Source organism: Triplophysa dalaica, chromosome 22 (assembly GCF_015846415.1).
Source record: "Triplophysa dalaica isolate WHDGS20190420 chromosome 22, ASM1584641v1, whole genome shotgun sequence".
Lineage (NCBI taxonomy): Eukaryota > Metazoa > Chordata > Actinopteri > Cypriniformes > Nemacheilidae > Triplophysa > Triplophysa dalaica.
Genome location: NC_079563.1, coordinates 15,780,527 through 15,801,843, shown reverse-complemented (window position 1 = coordinate 15,801,843; position 21,317 = coordinate 15,780,527). Strand labels below are relative to the sequence as shown.

At 39.1% G+C, this 21,317-nt stretch overlaps 1 protein-coding gene across 2 annotated transcripts in view; it reads right to left on the bottom strand.

The window, feature by feature from the left end:
• The window catches only part of nf1b (neurofibromin 1b), a 42,155-nt gene extending 21,400 nt beyond the window's left edge, over positions 1-20,755 (bottom strand). The window contains exons 1-33 of one of the 2 annotated variants that reach the window (XM_056736117.1): positions 20,494-20,755; positions 17,700-17,843; positions 16,966-17,049; positions 16,615-16,805; positions 16,055-16,161; positions 15,675-15,742; positions 15,212-15,287; positions 14,971-15,128; positions 13,961-14,134; positions 13,653-13,781; positions 13,492-13,566; positions 13,258-13,389; positions 12,999-13,133; positions 12,805-12,918; positions 12,652-12,731; positions 12,445-12,568; positions 11,355-11,601; positions 10,307-10,380; positions 9,950-10,033; positions 9,466-9,804; positions 9,038-9,177; positions 7,953-8,075; positions 7,775-7,858; positions 7,007-7,123; positions 6,742-6,923; positions 6,217-6,428; positions 4,972-5,133; positions 4,764-4,867; positions 3,544-3,679; positions 3,210-3,272; positions 2,069-2,227; positions 1,887-1,984; positions 1,670-1,816 (exon numbers count right to left, since the gene is read on the bottom strand). In XM_056736117.1, the coding sequence (XP_056592095.1) occupies positions 1,670-1,816; positions 1,887-1,984; positions 2,069-2,227; positions 3,210-3,272; positions 3,544-3,679; positions 4,764-4,867; positions 4,972-5,133; positions 6,217-6,428; positions 6,742-6,923; positions 7,007-7,123; positions 7,775-7,858; positions 7,953-8,075; positions 9,038-9,177; positions 9,466-9,804; positions 9,950-10,033; positions 10,307-10,380; positions 11,355-11,601; positions 12,445-12,568; positions 12,652-12,731; positions 12,805-12,918; positions 12,999-13,133; positions 13,258-13,389; positions 13,492-13,566; positions 13,653-13,781; positions 13,961-14,134; positions 14,971-15,128; positions 15,212-15,287; positions 15,675-15,742; positions 16,055-16,161; positions 16,615-16,805; positions 16,966-17,049; positions 17,700-17,843; positions 20,494-20,553 (4,322 nt within the window). In that variant the 5' untranslated portion in view covers positions 20,554-20,755. The remainder of the gene's footprint in view (positions 1-1,669; positions 1,817-1,886; positions 1,985-2,068; positions 2,228-3,209; positions 3,273-3,543; positions 3,680-4,763; positions 4,868-4,971; positions 5,134-6,216; positions 6,429-6,741; positions 6,924-7,006; positions 7,124-7,774; positions 7,859-7,952; positions 8,076-9,037; positions 9,178-9,465; positions 9,805-9,949; positions 10,034-10,306; positions 10,381-11,354; positions 11,602-12,444; positions 12,569-12,651; positions 12,732-12,804; positions 12,919-12,998; positions 13,134-13,257; positions 13,390-13,491; positions 13,567-13,652; positions 13,782-13,960; positions 14,135-14,970; positions 15,129-15,211; positions 15,288-15,674; positions 15,743-16,054; positions 16,162-16,614; positions 16,806-16,965; positions 17,050-17,699; positions 17,844-20,493) is intronic. The other variant, XM_056736118.1, reaches the window with a different exon arrangement.
• Between the last annotated feature and the right edge of the window lie 562 nt (positions 20,756-21,317).

Below are 21,317 nucleotides of genomic sequence, written 5' to 3'. Positions count from 1 at the left end.
ATCATTATAGTTCAGTAAGCTTGAAAACTAAAAATAAACAGTAATACCTTTTTAACTTGAGTAATTGTTAATCAAATACAAACAAGTCACAATTTCACCTTCATACATATGTATATGATGTCAGCTGTGTTTCACAAAGTCACAATAGCTTCATGATTTCCTGCAATCACACTTTTTAATAATAAACCACAAACACCCAGCATGTTATAAGCTTACATTGGTGAGAGAAACCGATCTTATCACACTGTCAGACCTCTTCCTCCACTGACTAAACCTTCATTTCTCTTCATTGTCTTCAGAAAAAGACAGTTAAAACTAGGCTATATATTATAAATGCATCAGGTTATATGCTGCACGTGAAGGAAACGCGATCGTTTATTCTGAAGAGATCTGCTCGTGAATGTCAGAAAAAAACATATTGCGAACTTGCATTTGCTATACTTGTGGTAAAGTCAGCTGCTGTTCAACCGTGTGTCCAGTGACGTTTGAACTTGTGATCAACAACCTGGCAGGCAATTAGAGGGGTGGGGGAACACCGGGGGGCAATCATCTTTCAGAGGGGGCCAGTCCCCCATTGCCCCACCCCTGATACCCCACTGATCACTTGAAAAAAAAGTTTCTCATGGTCTTAAATATATATTAATCTGAAGGTGTGTGTTCTAATTTTTGAAATCACTTTGGTTGACAAGAATATAAGTGTGCCAACATATTAATACATTTTATATAAACCTTTTTATATGAAAATCTTTTTGAAATGGATTATTTGGACCAAATAATAAATAAAAAGCAGTCAATATGAGTCCTGCTTCCTAGTTTGAGAACTCGAGAAGCTGGATGATAAAATGTCAAGTGTACGATCAAAAGGGTGGCTACTTTAAAAATAGGAATAATATAGTTCATTTATTTTGGGTGCTTTTAGTCACGACACAATTCCCACAGCGACATGTGTTATTTCATGGTTTCCATGGGTTTAATATTCTTCTAAACTGTGGAAAAATATGAATGAACTAACCGTTGTATAATACAGTATATTTTTTTGTATTATTTACAGTATTATTAATAGCAAAATAATAAAACGTACAGATTGTTTGAGGAAGACTGACTTGATTCTGTAATGTTTATAAAGTATATCATATTCAGGGCTGAGGAGGAGGGACTTTGGGGGTCAACTTAGTCCAAGAAGTGAATTTCGAGGGTAGGAAGAAGCTCCAGTTCAAACTGTGGTGGTTTTCCATCTTTTTATTTTGGTTTAAGAAAAAAAAATGTGTTTCACTAGTGAATTTTTGCCATTTCCCTGTATATCTGCACAAGCTCAGAGACACTGAAACACACTTTCATTTTTAAATAACTTGGTTTCTAAGGAAAATTAAATGGGGTTGTAGGAAATTCACTTTCCAGTATTGATGAGATCAGACAGGTGAATTACACAGAACAAATCTTAAGTCTTAAAATCAGCATCTTATTATAATGATCAGACCTTTGAGAACAAGATGAGCCATAAGAGGTAAAGTGAATTCTCACTGCAGTCAAACAGACATTTGGATAGCAAACAAATCTAGAAGAAAATGTCCTATTCTGAAGACATCCCCAACTTGCATTTGCATTTGCATTTACAATAACATTTCCTTTAATGGTGGTACCAGGATCTGAAGCATCACACCAGACTCACCTGTTACTGGACAAATACTGGCCGATTTTCTCTTGATTGTTCCACAGCAGCCGGTGTAGGGCCAACACGTTCCCATCGCTTATGAAGGACAGACTGTGGTTCAGAGAGTCGCTCGCTGGGCAGTCAGAGGCAATGTCAAGAAAAAACCTGCAGATGAACCCAAAACATCAGTAACTAAGTCCAGTTTCAAACAAACCAAAGACTGCTGCTTTCTTACCTTCGTGCCGCATCAAAATTAGTCTTCACAAAGTCATTAAAAGGCCTCATGTGCTCCTCTTTTGTAAACAAAACATGGTTGGCGATACTTTGGAGAATCTGTGAACGTGTGAGAAATGACATTGAGATTTTTTATGAATCTGGATTCCACCTGTTAGCGGTATGACCTCTTCGATATCTCACCTTCGACATAAGTTTTAGGCCTCTTTCTATCCTGGGTGGAGGCTTCTTATGGAGAATCCCGGCTTCATACGGAGAGACTATCGCTGGGTTGACAAACCGTAAGAACATGGCGCTACCCACAGCTCCAATACTGTTCTGAGGAAACCGCTGACTGACCACCTGAAACCAAGAGACACACACACAAAGAGGGATTTACAGCTAGAGAATGTGGTACCGTTTCACAAGACAGCGCCTAACCGGAAATACAAAGGTGTGAAGATTAAATGGTTTGTTCCACCAAATTATATGCTTAATAATGCCATTTGTGTTTCATAATCTGGGGTTTTGTGTTGAAACTCCCTAAATGAAATGGCATCAGAGGTTAAAGTGTTAAAATGCAGGAAGTTTCTTAAAGCTGTTAAACAGTTCAATGAAGGCGGCGCTTCACCAGTGACGTTAAGGAGTGTTACAGAAGGAAAGGAAAAGCAGAGCATTTAAAATGGCACTTTTGAGAAATAAGTTTCATTCGGAAAATAAGTTTTAGATTGAAAAATTCTGGCGTACAGGACGTCGCAGAGTCTGGTACCAATCCGGTTTACCCATAAAGCACCACTGCATCCAATGTCTTCATAACTCCAGCATTATTTTCTAAAACCAGTGGAGCTCTGAACCAAGGGTCCATATAAAGAGGAAGTCAAGTATGTTGCTTTTCAAGGTGCTCATGTTAAAGGGATAGTTCATCCAAAAATGAGAATTCTGTCATCGTCTACTTGCCATCATGTCATTCCAAACCTGTACCACTTTCTACTGCACGACACAAAAGAAGATATTCTGAAGAACGTTGGTAACCAAACAACACTGACCCCATTGACTTTCATTGTGTGGATCCAAAACCACTGGGACATTTCTCAAAATATCTTCTCTTGTGTTTGACAGAGATAATTTCGTTTTGGCAAAAGTTTGCCATGACATGAGAATGATGAGATTTTAGGGAAACTATCCCTTTAAGAAGGGCATCCATTGGAAAGCTTCAGCTAGCCAGAAGTCAGAACATTAGTGGATATGATCTGATGTCAGTAAAGCAGGACTGAGAAATACAGAAGTCTCAGATTAATGAAGCGATTCAGGACAGGAAGCAGATTTGTCCGTCATTTACACTTACTGCTTTTCTCATTTCCTTTCTGTCTTTGACAGATGCTTTAGACAGGAGAGAGTGACAAGTAGCCTACAGGATAGAAATGATCACAAACATGTCACGACACAAGCCAACACAAACACACTCTCAGATTAATAGGCCCGCATGGTATTTTGTGCAGGAACTTCAACAGACTTTAAAGAGGAACTCAACACACACAGTGACTGATGTCAAATATGCATTTGGAATAAACTAGTTTATTTGACATTAGTGATGTCAATCACACAGTTTTCCACTGGAAATTGTAGACACACAACGTCCACAGAAACAGCCGGACAATGAACTCAACCGGTAACCTCACCTGAAAGAGACAGTGACAGACGCTGCGGAGCTGAGGGGGAAACTCTCCAGAAGAGTTAATTATGGCCTGAAAGAAGCGTTCGGTCATCCGGAGAAGATTACGCTGGTTCTCCTCCAAGTTCTCACCGGCCTCAAGCCTGCAGAAAGAACTCACAAATCATCTCCAAACTGAAAATGAACATCTCATCGACTCCCCTAAAAAACACTTACACATTTGGGTTGCTTTAAAGTAGAAACTTTTTTATTTATTTATTCATATTTTCATTATATAATATACAATAAGTATTATAAACTATTTTACTAATACAATAATAATCATTAACCATTAACTACAACTTTTTCCCCAATAAACTCTTGATTTCTTGCATATTAATAGTTAGTAAGGTATTTGTTAGGTTTAGGTATTGGGTAGGATTAGGGATGTAGAATATGGTCATCCAGAATATGTGCTTTATAAGTACTAATAAACAGCCAATATGCCAATAATAGGAATGCTAATAACAACTAGTTAATAGGTAGAATTTCCCCCTATACTGAAATGTTACAGTACCAATTTTACTATAATTTTTGTGATATTGTGATGTTACTTCTTATTTCGATTACTCATTTTCTTAATATTTTTGTCTTGTTTATAAAACAATGATTTAAACATTGATCAAAAAAAATTGTAGATTTGATACCTTATTTACTATATTTATAATTTTTGTATATGATACTATATACAGCCAAAGAAAAATTAAGAGACCATTACAAAATCATTTTCAGTTTTTCTGAGTTTACTATTCAAAGGTATGTGTTTAGGTAAAATTATTGTTTTTGTTTCTTTCTGTAAACTTCGAACAATATTTCTCCAAAAATAATAAATATTTTGCTTCTATTTGCAGAAAATGAAAACTAAAGGAAAAGATGCTCTGTATTTTTTCAGATCTCAAAATCTGCAAAGAAAACAAGTCCATGTTCACTTTTTAGCAATACAACAGTAATATTCGTGTTCAGTCTTTGCTTATTGGATGACTTTATGTCACTCCCGAGGTTTGATTTTGTTGAAATTCAACAAGCACGGAACTGGAATGACCCCAATACATCTAGAAATGCTGATTTGAAATGAAAACTTGGAATGGTCTCTGTCTATATATAGTGCAGTTGTGTAACATTCACACCATCGCACAACCTGTGAAGTGACAGGACAAGTGACATATTCAGGGTCAGTTGGACAGCTACCTTGTGGAATCCACCTCAAAGCTTAACATCTGCCACTCAGATCCCGTGAGAATCCTCCTGAGCAACGGCTCCAACAACTTCTGGAGGTACGTAGCACCGTACACCTGATGGGAGAAATTTTGTACCTCGTGAATTTGGCAAATGGCAAACTACGTTAATCCATTTGATTTGCCTCTGTGATTGTAGATTAGAGGAAGTGCAGAAGTACCTTAAAACAGAAGGTCATGATTTTACTGGCCAGGCTGTTTCCACGAAACAGAGTCTGCATGGAATCTGCCAACTCCACCTCCTTAGAGAACATGTTCCACAGGAGCTGATACAACAGATGTCTCGAATCAAAGAGAGTCACCAGGACACGAGCCAGTTCATCCTGAAAGACCGACAGCAGATGAACGAAATCAGACATATCCGAGATCACCAAACATTGACGCATTTGTACATCACTTGTACATCTTGTGTAATGTGCTTCATGTATTTTAATGCTAATATTGTGTATTATTGCATTTAATTGTATAATTGGTCTATACGATGTTCTACCACAAGTATATAAGTACTTCTAACTCACTGCTTATTGTTATCTGTAATGTTTGTGTATTTTTGTGTTTATCTTTTAATATACACAGTGTTGCAAGACATTTTATTTTTATTTATTTATCAGAAATAATGAAGTCTTTAAAATTTCTATTTAGTTGTAAATGTTCAGTTGGTTGTGTACAGTATTGTAAACTCTGTATAAGTTTGCTGTAATTCAAGTATATAATCACTTGTGTACCTTCCACTTGGTTTTATAATGTGTATTAAAGTATATATATTTTGTATAATTGGTATACGTTGTATGACAAAGTACTTGTGTACTGTGCTTCATGTTTTATTGTGTGTTTTGTGAAATTTTGCATATATATATTGCATACTACTATCTATAGACAGTTTCATCGGCAACAACTAACCCACACTCAACTGTATTGAAGTGTAGGTAAAGGTACAATTTTATGAAACAAACCCAAATATTGTTAGATAAAAATGTGAGCGATTGTGAGCAAAGAGCCACAAAAATAGAGCGTATGATAATAATATGGATATATAAATTAATATTATTTATCCATCCATCCTCTAAAAAACATTTCAACTTGTAAATGAACAGGGATAAAAGAAAAAAAGGGATCGCTCATTACACAGCACAATTTCAAAACAGTATGCAAATGCCTTATGTAAGGAATAGGCATTCACAAATCAGTTTACAAATACAACATCGACATCATTGTTGTAGGTAAGATCTTAATCTATCTTAATATTGAACGCTCAAACCACTGCCACTCAATTCTTGATTAAAAGAATGAATATAACAAAAATACACAGTTCTAAAGGTTTTTGCAAATCGCAGTTTGAATGGTTGCTTTATTCACTGTAAAATTAAGTTATTTTACAAAACAAAAACAGGCAAAAATGTACCCACCCACTGGGAACAAGGCACCACATTGGCCAGCGCCATGGCGATAGGTAACTCCCCCTGGTCGCCCATCATCGTGACGAGTTCAACAAGCCTCTCGAAACGGTCGGCCAGGGCGGTTTCAGCCAGCGTGTCAAACTCAGTCCCCTGCTGCAGAATCTTTGTGAGGACCTCCATAAAAGTGGCACGGGTGTGCAGGTCCTTATGATAGCCCAGACCTGCAAGAGGACAACACAAAGTATAAACATTTGAAACATTTTTATATAATAAACTGTGCTTTTATGCATTTCCACTAAATCATTTTTTATATTTTTAGAGCTCCAGAGACCTTTGTCTTGTAGAGAGATTAATGTTTGTGTAAAGGTGTTGGTCTAGAGAAGTTTGTAAATGCAAGAAGTGTTGGAGTGCCCAGAGGCATTGTGCGCTTGTAAAGATGTTTTTTTTCAATTTGTGCGGGTTTGCGGCCGGTCGTGGTTTAGTGTTAAAAATAAATATGCTTGGGGTTTGCATGGTGTGCCTTGAATCTCTCACCGATGGAATGCATGAGCCCGCTGTCCACATTGGCATTGAGCAGGTTGGACATCGCCAGAACGGTACAGTGACGTAGCGACGCCAACCGCCTGGACATCCCTCGCTTGCGGCCGGCCACCTGCTGACCCTCATCCTCCACTTCACTGCAGTCATTCAGCAGGTTCATGAACAGAGTGAAGTACCTGCAGAGACCGACAGGGGGCGGAGTTAAAAATAAACCACGTCACAGGGTAAAATAAAGACCATATGGATGTGAGGGTCTTACTTGAGGAACAGCTGTGATTTGGCCTCCATCAGCTCCACACCATCACCCTCCTCCGGCTGCAGGGGGAGACCGGCTAACAGAGACACCACCGCCTCCATACTCGCCTGGTCCAGATCCCTGTCAATCAAATCAAAAGTCTCTAAAAAAATTAAGAACCTTTAGCCCTGCTTCATTTAATGCAGTAACGAAAGCTCGGATGTCCAAATTTGCTGTCCTTCGGGAAATGGAATTCACTTTTCAAAAGATTAATGATTTTAATGTGCTTTATTGGTTAGGTTTTGGTCAAACCTAGCGACAAGTACATAAAGGATAAATAATAATAATGATTTATGGCAAATAAAACATATGGAGATACGAGGTTTCAAATCGACAGCAGCAAAATGAAATACTCTAATTTACTGGCTAGTAATAGTAAACTTTATTTCGATTTTTTTATTTTTTGTCTATATTTTTAAGAGTGCAGTTTTATTCCTTTCAGACGAATGACAAAGATTCAAATGGTCTGCCATTTGTTGGAACAGTCTGAACCCTTCAGTATGTAAAACAAAGACTTTTGTGTAATGAATGGGAAACCTATTTGAATATGAACACAGTCTAAACGCTGTAACCAAGAGCCAGGGGCAATCGCTCAATTGATTAACAAATAGCCGCCCATATTTCCAGCCCTTTGGAGTCCTGAACGTTTTGACATAATCCCTTTCCGAACCGCCTGTTTCTGCAGTTCAGTTTTGGTTTGGATAAATTTTATGACGTTCATGAGGTTTTCACCTTGTGAGACACTTCACATCGTCGTCGGCTGCTTGGTTAGACGTTCCCATCACCCAGTCTGTCAAATACTCCACCATCTTGTTCCTGAGACAAACACAAACCCAATGCACTCCACATGAGGACAACGCAAGCAAATCTGAGCTTCAAATAAACAACAGGGCAACAACGGGCCTTTCACCTGAACTTCATCTCCTGACAGAAGGAGAGATCATCTCTACGCTTCATCATGACTTCCACCAGCTGGCACAGTTTGGTTTTGATCTGAATGGCGTGGACCATGTTGCCCAGTATCCGCACGTACCTGCCAACATACAAACAGATTCATAAACATGTCTGTTTATGAACAGCTCCGTTACAATCTGGTGCTTTAATATTATTTGCATCCCAAATTGTTGACCTTTTTAAAATAAATAAATAATGCTATCAGTCTAATTTATCTTTCATTTGTTTATTTCAAAATGTAATTAATAATCACAATTAAAATACACATTAAATATACACAATATGTCTTTCAACGCCACTAATGTGCATTACTGTACCCAGGAATCAAACCCATCACCTTCCCTGCGTCCCAAATTGTCTACTTACACAATAAATATAGTAGGTGAAAATGCGAGTCATGACGAGACCGTTTCAAAGTAACAACATACAAAACGTTACTCCGCGTGCGCTCGTTCGTGGGCTGCCCTTAACTTCCGCCTCACGTTCGTAAACAATACAGTGCCTGTTTATTATTTCTGATAACAAGCAAAAGAAATCCTTACTTGGCTAAACTTGGCTCTCCAATTTTTTAATTTAGACTGCGATACCAAGCTCAACCACTAGATGTCAATGTCCCATTCAGTTTCTTTCAATGCGACAAAGCTACAGAACCCTCGTAACAAATCATTTATTTAAGGAAATTAACAAAGAGTTTATTTAATACAATGATTTTACATAACAATGATAATATAAATTAATATTAATTTATTATTTAATAATATTTTTTTATTGTATTATTATATACTAGCCAGACCGATAATCAAACAGGAAGATAACTGCAATCCAGGCGCACGCATCCGATAAAACGATCTAAAGTATGTCCGAAACATCAGTATGCAAAAAATAGTTGCAAGAAATTGACCAAAAATAACTATTTGTCTTGTTGCACTCGTCTTATTCTGCACACTGTTAGTAGAAAAAAGAAACACATTTTTACGAGCGTGAACGTTTACCGAGGGAAAGAAACTTTGTGTTTTTGGTTCAAGAGGGGATGTGGCGTACCTGACCAGATTGAGCATCATTGTTTCAATGCTGGCTTGACCCAGATGCTCTGAACTGCCCTCTGTGTGGTTATCTAAAAGGTTCTTCATGATTGCGATGGTATGCACCACAAACTGTGTGTTGGTCTCATTTATCGGCACCTAAACATGTTTGAACACACTGTAAGAAACTTGACAGCAAATGGACGCTATTAATACACATCTTAATTAATTTAACAGGACGTGTAATAAGACATCTTACAACCACGACAACAAATAAGGGCCCATTTACTATTAAGGGTTAGAAAGAAGGTGGAAAGATGTCAAAACCTTGACTAACGTTGAAAATAGACTATAAGCTATGAAATAAACTGATAGAAAATGAAAGATGATGAAATTGCTTAAGTCTCATCTCTTTATGTATGAATATACGTAGGGGGGTTGTCTTACCGGCCCCTGCGCGTCGAAGAATCTGCTGATGCTGTTTTTGAGCTTGTTGAAGAGCATCGGGTACAGCGCAGGACTGAGCTCCAGCCCCACCAGGTCTTTGACGTTAGTACGGATCTGATGGCCCTTCTCGTGACTGCACACCATCAGAGACAGCAGTCTGTCCAAGAACCTGCTCAGGGGCGTCTCCGGGTTCCCCTCACACGAGGACATGGAGACCATGGAACCCTTGCGATCGTTCAACATGCCCATGGGAGGACTGTAGGTGGCGAGAGCAGACGTGTTCCTCTGCAAGCACACGCCACCCAGCGCACACAGGAAGCCAGTCATATTGATCCATTCCTGAATATAATATCAAAATATGAATTATAAAATGTATTCTTTATTTTGGAAGGCACTGGAGAATCAGCAATATGTATATATATTGTTCATCTTTATTCTGGGTGTAATACTATAGCTACAAGTGAAGGTTCTGTCCGATTCTAACCTGACTGTCCTCCAGTTTCGTTTTCGGGTGGCTTAATATTAATTTGGTGGCATGCTCCCATTTAGCATGTGTGTCCTCCCAGGCCTTCAAAGAGAATAAAGCAGTAATCATCCATACATTCACTTTACATAAGACATGTTAATCAAGTTACTATGCCTTATAGAACATTTCATTGGAAAGTACAATCCAGCCAAGTATAGAAAACAAATCAAGTGTTTGCATATGGTCAGAGTAATTCAAAGCAGTGACGATGAATACGGCACGACACAAAATCAGACTTCTGCAAATGTGCTCTGCTGTTTTGTGTTCTGAAGGAAGACAGGAAGTTTACGTCCGTGTGATTGTGTGACCTCTGACCTCTGTGTTTCCTGGCGTGGGCAGCTCAATCCTCCGAAGTAAAGCCATTACTCTTTTTTGGAGAGCTGAGCGGCCTGAGGAAAACACACACAGTTAAGATCTGTATGTCAAGCGAGTTAAAGAGATTGTTCACCCAAAAAGTTTTAATTATGTCATCGTTTACCCACACTCACTTGTATACATTTCTTAGTTCTGCTGAACACAAAGGAAGATATTTGGAAGGATGTCAGTAACCAAACAGACCTCTTCCCTTATTTACTTTCATAGTAGGGAAATTAAATACTAAGGGAGTCAATGGGGGATGTGATCTGTGTGGTTACTGACATTCTTCCAAATATCTTCCTTTGTGTTCAGCATAACAAAGAAATTTTACAGGTTTGGACCAATTTTGGGGTGAACTGTCCCTTTTAAGATTATGAATTATCTTTAAAATGTATTTATTATATTTTATAATTATGTAGCATATATATATATATATATTAGTTAGTATATTATAAAGTATATTAATATTTGTTTTTCTTTTAGCAAATTTGTCATATGCTTTTTTTATGTTATCTTAAAAACTAGTTCCGTTCAAATTTAGTTTTAATTTATTTTTCAGATTATTTTAATTTATTTTATACAATTTAAATTTACAGAAATGTTTTTGTAAACTTTAATAACCTTACTGCTAAGTGGTGAAAGTTGTATGCTGCCCTCTAGTGGCAATTCACTCTATACCTGCATTTCCCTGTCCTGGCAGCCCATAATGGTTTAAACTGCAATGATACCTTTTTGCATTTCTATCAGAGTTTAAAACATAAAATTACAGGTTACTTTATGTACTTATCTTACATTGCAACTTTAAAGCAAACCTCAAAGGCCAGCCCTCAGTTCCTATAGCTTAGTTTGGATTTTCTTGTACATCTTAATAGAGTTTGAGAATGTGTTTATACAGATTACTTTAAACCTGAATGTTGTGGACTATAAAGACTTTAACACATGCTCAGGAATCGTAGACAAAACAATTTTTCATATCCTGATTTAAATACTAGTTTAAAAAACAAACCTGTAATCATCATGTTACTGATGGAAGCAAACTCCATAAATGTGTTGTAATTGGCCAGGAGTGACTGCACTGGGATGTCCTCAGCACCACAGCGGATCTCTGCCTCCTCACACAGATAACGGAAACACGACATTGCCACCAGAACTGCCTCCATGTCTGGACTCCAGAGGAACATGTGGAGACAAACCTCCAGCTCGGTCTGGGCCTGCCTGCAGATGGCGATGTTGCTGCCCGCTGTGACACGGTCCTGAACAAGAGAAACAAACGAAACCAAAATCCAGTGTGGACAAAATAAATAATTATAATGGGTTCTAATGCGTTTTCTTTGCTCTTGTCGCTTCACGCTGCGTCCGGTGTAGACACAGTGTTAGAATGGAATACTTAGGGTGAACATACGTGGATTTACGCCATGATTTCGGGTGAATTCCGCAGAGGTCGCATGTGTCCACCGCATAAGTTATCGAGGTTCTCACATTTCAGTTTAAAAAACATTCATCTATAATCACTGTTGAGTCATTCTTACCTTGAAATATGATGTTTGTTTTTTAATGAATAAACCTTGATGACGTATGGTTGGACAAATGTGACCTCCCCTAGGAAAAATGTCATGTTTGGTCACCCTGGAATACTAAAAAAAGACTAATCACAGATAATATTAGTCTGGAAAAGAAATGTTATAGGAACATGAAAATCCCGTCATCATTTAATAAACCTCAGTTTGTTACAAATCTGTATACATTTCTTTGTTCTGATGAACACAGAGAAAGATATTTGGAAGAATGCGCTTCACCAAAGAGTTCTTGGGAAAAATTGCTATATAAATTTCTTTGCTCTGTTAAATGCCAAAGAAGATATTTTGAATGATGTAGGAAAGCAAACAGTTCCGGGGCACCATTGACTACCACTGTGGTTTTTATTCCTATGGTAGTCAATGGTGGCCAAGAACTATCTATGTTTATCCGAACAAAGAAATTCAAACTCAAGGGTCATAACAAATGATAACAGAATTTTATATTTGGGTGACCTGTCCCTTTAAGGTCATACTTTACCCACAATTGCTTGCAAGAAATAAACGGTCGCAACATCTTACCTTATTCCTGAGGAGGAATTTGTTCCTGCAGATAAGAATCTCTCGCAGCCACTTGAGAATCTCTGTGCTGTTGATCAACTGATGGCCAAACAGCTTCTTGCAGATGAAGAACAGGACCTGAGAACTGGACAAACAGACACTCGGTCGAAACGAAGCTTCAGGAAACTGCGCTTTGCTTAAAGATGTCGAGTCTCTCCGACGGACTACCTGATATCCCAGAACGTTTCCATGGGAGCATCTGGGTTCCACAGCTCAATGCTGTCTGGCTGATGAAGGACCAACAGAGCCTGAGAAAGAACGTCACTCATCAATCGACTCGAGAACTAAACGATGATGTCTCAAGAGCAGAACGGGTTTTACCTCCATGGCCTCCTGGGAAATATTCCCCATGTTGGCTAGAGGTACAAGCTGCATCAGGCCCGTGATGAGCTCCGTCGTGCTGCCGTGGACGTCCTGACCCGGTTTGCCTGGATTCTGATTCATATAAACGGGACATGAAATACATTTGTGATGGATCGCGATCAAGCCACAGGAAGCGGTGTCTTCTCACTCACGTATAGCATCAGTTTGGGATCCAAGTGAATGAGCTTCACCAAAGCCAAGAGCAGATACTTGTGACTCCTGGTGTCCAGATCTGTGGCTTTCTCTTTGAACTTCAGACTGCTCATTTTTCCTTTAAACGTCAAGCTCTGACAAAACGAAAAAAGAGAGAGAAATCGCTTGCAAGGAATACACGCAGAGCACACGAGGGTGAATAAATGATAAAAGCTTCATTATTCTATTCATTGAAAATAGGTTCAAGGGTCATCTCACCGGTGTCGAGCGTAGAGGGGCGTGACTGCTGCAGCCCTGCACGACCCGCCCAAGAGTCTCCGCGAACATGAGACGCAGCTCTCCCGAGTAACAGTACACCGTATCGATCTTCGGCCACCAGTCCAGAGGGGACTGCAACATGATGGAAGACACACAGAGGACATTTGGACACCCTGCGAGTGAATCCGACATTCAATCTCTCTGAGGTGAAGTGAGGACATTATCAGCTCTTACGTTGGTGATGATCCTGTGCAGAGAATTCACCAGCACTAAATGGAAGATGGGCGGCGAGGACGAGGCCAAACACACCTGAGGACATGCAGGGAAAGAGAAGAAAGTGTGAAAGGAAGTGAGGACGATCTGTGAGCGACGTGTTTGCGGGAAGACATCCGCACCTTAAACTGCTGATTGTTGTGCGGGTTGATTCTGAAACAGGAAACGAAACAGTCGATCATCAAATCCGCGTCTGCACTCTGACTCCCCGTGCCTCTGGAAAACGGCTTTGTCGGGTTAAAAAGCAGCGCCTGGAGGGATATTAAAACAAACCAAATTTCAACCCGGAAACACTGAAGGAGACATTTATAAGTCACTGCATTGTGGTCTGCACTCACTGCATATGTCAATGTGATGCTCATATGGGAGGTCCAAGTCTCATTTTTGTCATTCTTTTTGAGGTGAAGGTCTAAAAATGGTTTACAAATACCTTCAGGTCCACCACGATGGACTGCACGAGCAGGAAGATGACAGAGTGATCCTCCCAGTTAATGTAGGTGGAAGCTTTGCACAGTTTGACGCAGGCGATGGCCGCGCTCTCCGTAAGCTGTTTGCTCCCACCGTGACCAGTCAGGGCTTTCCGTAGATTCTCAAGGAATAGCTTCTACATAAAAAAAACACAGAAAAATACATATTACAGGTGGTTTGTTGACAATAATGATAATTTTTTCTTAGGTTTATACCCCTGCTTGACTGTTGTAATATTCCACTATTATGATGTGTATTACTCAATAGGGTAGATCATTTAAATAATATGTATTTATACTCAACATTTATTCATTTCCATTTATGAATTTGGCAGATTTAAAGTGCATTTCAGATACAATATACATATGAAGCGTTTGGTACGAAAATTAGATAACTCTTTAAAAAAAAAGAGAATTATGTTTTTATTTATGTTATTTAAATTATCTCATTTTGTAACCAAACTCTTCATTCAATGTTATAATCAAACATTTATCATTATGTCTGGACAATCAGAAATAACTAAAAAGCTGCCAAGCTCCTCCCCTTTTCATAACTCAGTTTTTAACTAATTCACATTTATGTGCATTAATCCGTATTTAAGACAAAGCAAATATATTATCAATATGCACATTTAAAATAATAGAAATATTGAATTAAAAGGTCCAGTGAATGTGTTTAGCGATGAGGTTGCAAATTGCAAATTGTTTAGGGCTACTGTAGAAACAACATGGTGAATTCCATGTGAGGGGATCCGCGTTGTATGTAGACGGAAATAGCCCATTCTAAGGTAATAAAAACATAACGCATTACTCAAGGTCTTTATACACCTCTGAAAACATATTTATGTATATTATATAGCATTTCGTTCAATAGATCCTCCTAAAAAAATACACATAGGACCTTTTAGAGCAATATGAATATATTGAATGTAAATGAGCACATGTGTAAATGTTTGTTTGTAAAAGCATGTGCCTTGTTGTCTTTGGAGTCATCTGGGGTTTCTCTGGACATGTCTTGAGTGATGTCAGGGCAGAGGATGAGGAGAATGATCTGCAGGGGCCACACAGCCGCCTTCCTCTTTGCGCTCTCAGCAAAACTATCCACCAGATCAAACAGCTTCTCTGCACACTCTACAAAACACACATTTAATAATGTCAAAGCATTGCAAAACTCATGTTATCATATGGTACACTGGGGTGTTTCATGGATGTACCGGCCATGTCCGCCTGTGGCCTCTGGTAGAGCATTGTGAATTCATCAGGATAATTCTCCACCCAGTTCCAGAATGCCTGAAAATCCAAGCAAAAGATACACGTAGAAAATGTGACATCACAAGTCCGTCCAAAACCACACAGAAGCAAACGCAAAACACACAAACAATGAATTGAGCTCCTGGCTTTTATCTGCTTTTTATGGATAAAAAAATGAAAACTCCTACAGGTCTGAAAGAAAACTTCCAGAAAAATCTAAGCGTGTGTCCTGGCCAGCTGTGATGACGATATGTTAACATTTCATCATTTAAATGCCAGCATGTTGATGAACAAATAAGAACCATTGAGATGATCACTTTGGCAATTATGTAATTATAATAATGAAATAAAATGACAATTGCAAATATAATTGGTCTCCACTGGCACGTCGGATTCTTATTCATGTTTCCTTCCTGTAAAACACACCTTCTCTAGATTATAGATGACGCTCAGCTGTGCCGGCTTCTTCAAGGTTTTGAATTTAAATACAGTTTCTGCAAGAAAAACCACAGGAAGTTTATGAAACACTGATTTAAACTGTAAGTTATCAATTAAAACGTTCTCGTTCACAGGTTAATGTACAAAGAGCATAAGCCAATAAGAGACAGATTTTCCCGAAAAACATTGAAACATTGTGCAGTTGCGCAAAATTTGCTCAACCAATAGTGCAAGCTTGGTTTGTATGACCAATGGCAAATGGCCTGGGCATCTGGGAACAGCCATTTTCTTTCATTTATTGTAATATCACTTGGTCACCCAAATAGTGCAAAAAAATGACACATGGCTTTAAATGCATATACTGAAACCTTGCAGGAGGCGTTTGAGTTTACAACAGTCCACATTGATGTGCTGAATGAGCTCGATGTCGTGCACGTCTACGTTATCTTCAGAGCAGACGGTCAATTCCTGCAACCTGGGGGCGGGTAAAAATAGATAAGGAAAATATGAGAGATCATATCAGCTCTTATAGTTAAGAAAATAATACAATTATCAAGGACTGAAAAAGTTTACCAAAGTGTTTTTAGTCATTCAAAGCTATTTCTCCTATGAGAAAATGTACTGTAGGTAAAGACATGTAAAGAGTAACAGATTGTCGTAAACCATAAGTTATAAGTAAACTATAAGCTATATAGGTGCTGTGCATTGTTGAGGTTAAACCACAGTTAATGACCAATCGGCATCCAGGACCTGATCTGTTTTTAAGAGTATTCAGAAACTAAACTACTGTTAAACCGGATTTCACACCACAACTTGTCTGACGTTCATGATAAATGTACATCAGGGGAAGTGATATTTCAGGATGATGTTAAAAAAGGATCCATTCAATCCTTCTTCCTCTCGTTTCAGGTGTACACGCGTTAGGTACCTGGTAGAGATGCGACTGAAGACGGCGTTGAAGTTACTGCAGCTGATAGAGAACAGAACCCCACAGGCTGAGTGGCGCAGCTCGGCTGCGTGCTGGTTTCCCTCGCGGTACGTGTGGATGAAATGACAGATCTCGGGCAGTAACTGCTTCACCAGCATCATCTCGTCTAGACGCATACTGTCTTTCGGTTGCTGGAAAGAGATAAAAGTAAGATGAAAGAGAAGGACACAGATCTCTGTTTAAAGTTTAAACAGCTCATAGCAATGTGTCTCTCTGTCGAATAATAACACAACAGTGAGACAGATGAGAGAGAGAGAGAGGGAGAAAGAGTGAGTGGCAAGTGTCTCTCACCCCTGACAGGCACTTTTCAAGTGTGTCCAAAATGATTAGCTGGGACAGGTAGAGGTTCTTCTCTGCAGTCTCACCAAAAATTCTCTGCAAAAGAAACATGTGCGAGAGAGAGAGAGAGAGAGAGCGAGAGAGAGCGAGAGAGAGAGAGAGAGAGAGAGAGAGAGAGAGAGAGAGAGAGAGAGAGAGAGAGAGAGAGAGAGAGAGTTAACTTCCAGTCTGTGTTTGGTTGCAATATTACAATTTATTTTATATTTTATTTACGTTTATATTTTATTGCATAATAATTGTATTAAATTAAATTAAAATTACTCCACAGTTACTGATTCTTCTACTGATTCTGGAAGCTGCGTCTGGGCCATAATAAACTGTCTATAAGGCCGAAAACTCCATGTTTATAGCTTCTAAATATTCTAAGAAATATTAAATATGACTCCATGAAGGATGATTTACAGCATGCTCTAACCAGGCAAGACACAAAGTGCCAAGCAATAACTCACGATCCTGTTTTAGTCACAACAAACCACCCTCAACAGAACTGTCTTGGGTAGCTCCGCCCAAAGTGAAATCTCATTGGTTCACGATCCTGCCCCACTGATGTACTTTAAACATTGGCTGTGACATTTTGTGTTCTGCAGCATCTTGTCAGGCAGGACAGAATCCTGAAACAACGCTTTTACAATAGTGACTAACACCCTGAAAATCTCTCACACATCCACAGCATAAGACACACTCACCATGTTATTGACGTTTTTGAGTATGTTGGTGAGTCCACTGATGACCAGAGAGAATTTGTATCTGGAGATGTTGATGAGACATTCTTTATTGTGCTCCGTGCTGATTTTGGTGTGTGTGTTCTGAACGCCAACTTTAACAGGAAGCTGCAAGCAAACAAATAGACAGTTTACACACCGTCCAGGGAATACATCACGAGCTTCTGTTTCCAGTTTTCAAGGCACTTAGAGAACGCAAAACTCTCTCTGGGTTATATATAAAGCCTGCCTGTCTGTTGTGTGGATTGTCTTTAATTTATCTTTGTGTGAAAACAGTTATTTTGAATTATCGTCAAATATTTTTACATTCAGAAGTGATGTATTTCCTTTATTGACATGTCTTAAGGTTTTTAAATAGCCAATAGACTTTAATAGGATAAAATGCTAATGCTAATCAAAGGCAGGTAGTATTAGCAGGGCGTTTCTTTATTCTAGAGAGCATTTTATTGGACAATTTTTATTGGTCTTTTTAAGTTCCTGGACAAACATTTACTGTAGAATATTCGACGCCAAAGGTGCCTCAACTCGTTTTTACATTTCCTTAAAAATATTCTTTCATAAATCACCATGAAATCCAATCTGACAATTTCCTTTTTTTAGAATATTGCAGCGTTTCTTATTTAATTTATCTGTGCAGGTCATTTCATTCATGTGCACTTACTTTTCTCTTAAATAATAAAAATCACGTTTTGCATGACGCGCATCTCGGCATGGGGATGAGAGTATGTTCACTGTCCAATGGCCACTCTTTCAAATTCCAATGATCCAATCAATCCCAAAGGACAAAATCAAGCCCCGCCCTAGTAATTCTCAGAAAACCGCTTTACCCAAATATATGGCACAATACAAAAATAACACCATATTAAAGTCAACATTTTGTCGTCTTTTGTCGAGAGCTAATATAATTTAATGGGGTCTTAAACATGACAGTAAACGGTAATAATATCACAGTCTTAAAAAGGAACAAACTGCTAAAGCCAAACAGCTCATTTTACGATTATCCCAATTTTAGCACCAAGAAAACTCTTAATCCCTGTTGAGCTGCATTTAAAGTGCAATGATCCCAACATGACCCACAACCAGAACCCCCAACAGACCCTGCACGTCTTCTAGTTGTTGGCCTATGAGTCACAGACAGAGGTGAATATGCATTTAGTGAAAAAGCTGAATCTTGTGTACCAACCACAGGAATTAGTCCAGAGCGAGAAGACAGAGCATGGGAGGAACAGCTTTGTTTCCATTTGTTTGTTGTTGTAATACAATTCACAACCTTAAGGGGAAGAAATGTAATTTGGCCTAAACAGAGAGAAAACTGGTTTCCTCCGACCAATACTGACAAATCTGGCCAGTTCAACCTCATCTATATCGCCTTGATACAAAACCACTACGTGATCTTCCAATGACCACCTGTCTGTCAATGTTTCTTTGGTTGTCTGGTAGAATTTTAGTTACAAGTTTACATGCCTTTGAACAAAACATGGCAACATTGCTTCAACTCTCACAGACACATTACTTCAGATAAAACATTGTTTAAAGAGGCCAAACAATGAAGGATGAAAAGGCACCACCCCTGGTTGACCATTCACACCCTGCCTTCACTTATCTGTGGGTTTTATTTGTTACATATAACCGGTTTTATGAATAAACCAGAAGGATCCACACTAATGGAAAGATCATTGTTGCATACAAAGCTGACCTAAAATGGCCAAACACTCCCATTGACGTTATAGTACAGAATGATACTGTACACCTTCATATTAAAAGTCTTCTACGCTAGACTGCAATTCTCCATACTGTACATCTCTTATTATGTAATTTACATAATTTGCTGTGTCTGGAACAACATTTCTTTCAACCAATCAGTGCCCTTACTCGTACCCAAGGGACTATGGTTCACCTGGTTAGCTTGGACCTGTCTTATCATCTCTGGCACCGGAAACATGTTTGTCTATTGACAGCCAATCAAAATGACCAGCGTATTGTTGTGATTCCGGTGTCATCGGCCAATCGGCAGCACTATCTTTCCTGACATACCGAGTGTCACCATGGTTTTGACTAGAAGAGATACAGTCACCTCCACTTGGCATGCGCACTTCAATACTGCATCATTTTTGTCACACTGTAAAACCGTTGATTCATATTTTTTTATTATGGTAAGGTTAGGTTAGGTTAGGTTGGGGCAGGCGTTTGCTAATGTAATTTATTGATATTATATGGCATGATTTTGCTCCACTTCCGGCCGTAGCTGTATCCCTTCTAGCAACAACCTGTCTCCGTCCACTATAAAACCAGCAGAGTTTCATTTACCTCACAGCCTGGAATCTGAAGAAAAGCTGAAGTGCAGAATGATGTCACAAGTGATCTGAATGCTTATATTTTGATATGTTTTGGAACACGCTTGTTTTTAAATATCTTAAGCTTGTACACAAGTCCAACCACATTTATACTCTTGTTTTAGTGGTAGTTTTGAGGTAGCACTAAAACCAAAATAAGAGTACAGTGATTGGTTAAGGATGCTGATCAAAGGCCCAATATTCACCCCTTTCTGATGTAGGGTTGCGTGATAAACAGGACCTCACTATCTCATGCCTTTAATCTTACACTAGACCTAAATATGACAGCAGCATCATCATCAGGATCAGGAGGTGGATGGCAGCTGCCGCACGAAAACGCTCTGATTTGCTTGCAGCGGCTGCGTAACTGCGCTGGTCGGAGCGCATCCGTGCAGACCTACAGAGATGTTCAGATGAGCTCTGACCTGTTCGTCGAATCGGGTGATGACGGCCTGTACCCACTCCACGGGCTTCTGCGCCGCCATGGCCGCTCACGCCTGCACCTCCGCCGCTGATGATGAAGATGACAGCGAGGAAGAGGAGGAGAAGAGGACGCCTTTCCCGCCGTCTGCGACCCCTGCGGTCCTCGATCCGTGCCGCTCGAGGGGCGGCTCTGTGTTCGGTCTGGTCGGTGTCAGAAACAGCAGCATGCCGCCATGACAGTGCCGGAAGTTTGAATCCTCAGATCCAACGAAGCAGCAGCAGCACAGTGGTGCAGATGAGAGATGACGGCACGACTGCGCATGCGCGCGCGAACAGCGAGCGAGAGAGAGAGAGAGATGAATGTGGATGTAAGAAATACATCAATATTGTTTATTAGAGCCGATTATTATTTTCATATTAGCCTTCCAAATAACATATTCCGGGAATAACCATTAAAATAATTTTTGTACAATTATAATATATAAATAATATTATAATTTTAACAATATACGATTAATTATAAGATACACTTACGTTTCGTGATTATCAATTTACGATAAAAGAGGAAAAGTACTGCGTAAAGAACAGTTTTATACACGCATTACTGGTATTTACACGTATTTTAATGGTTATTATAAATCAATACAAAAATCAGGTTTCGTGAAGTAAGTGATAAGTAAATGTTTTAAATATTAACAGTTTGATCTCTGTCGCAAGTTAAACTTGTGGTAAAGTCTTTCTTTCATATACAGCCATTTTCCAGTCACATGCTGTAAAGGAAACAGATTCGGGAATTCGGGAAAAGAGAGAGAGGAGAAGAAAGAAG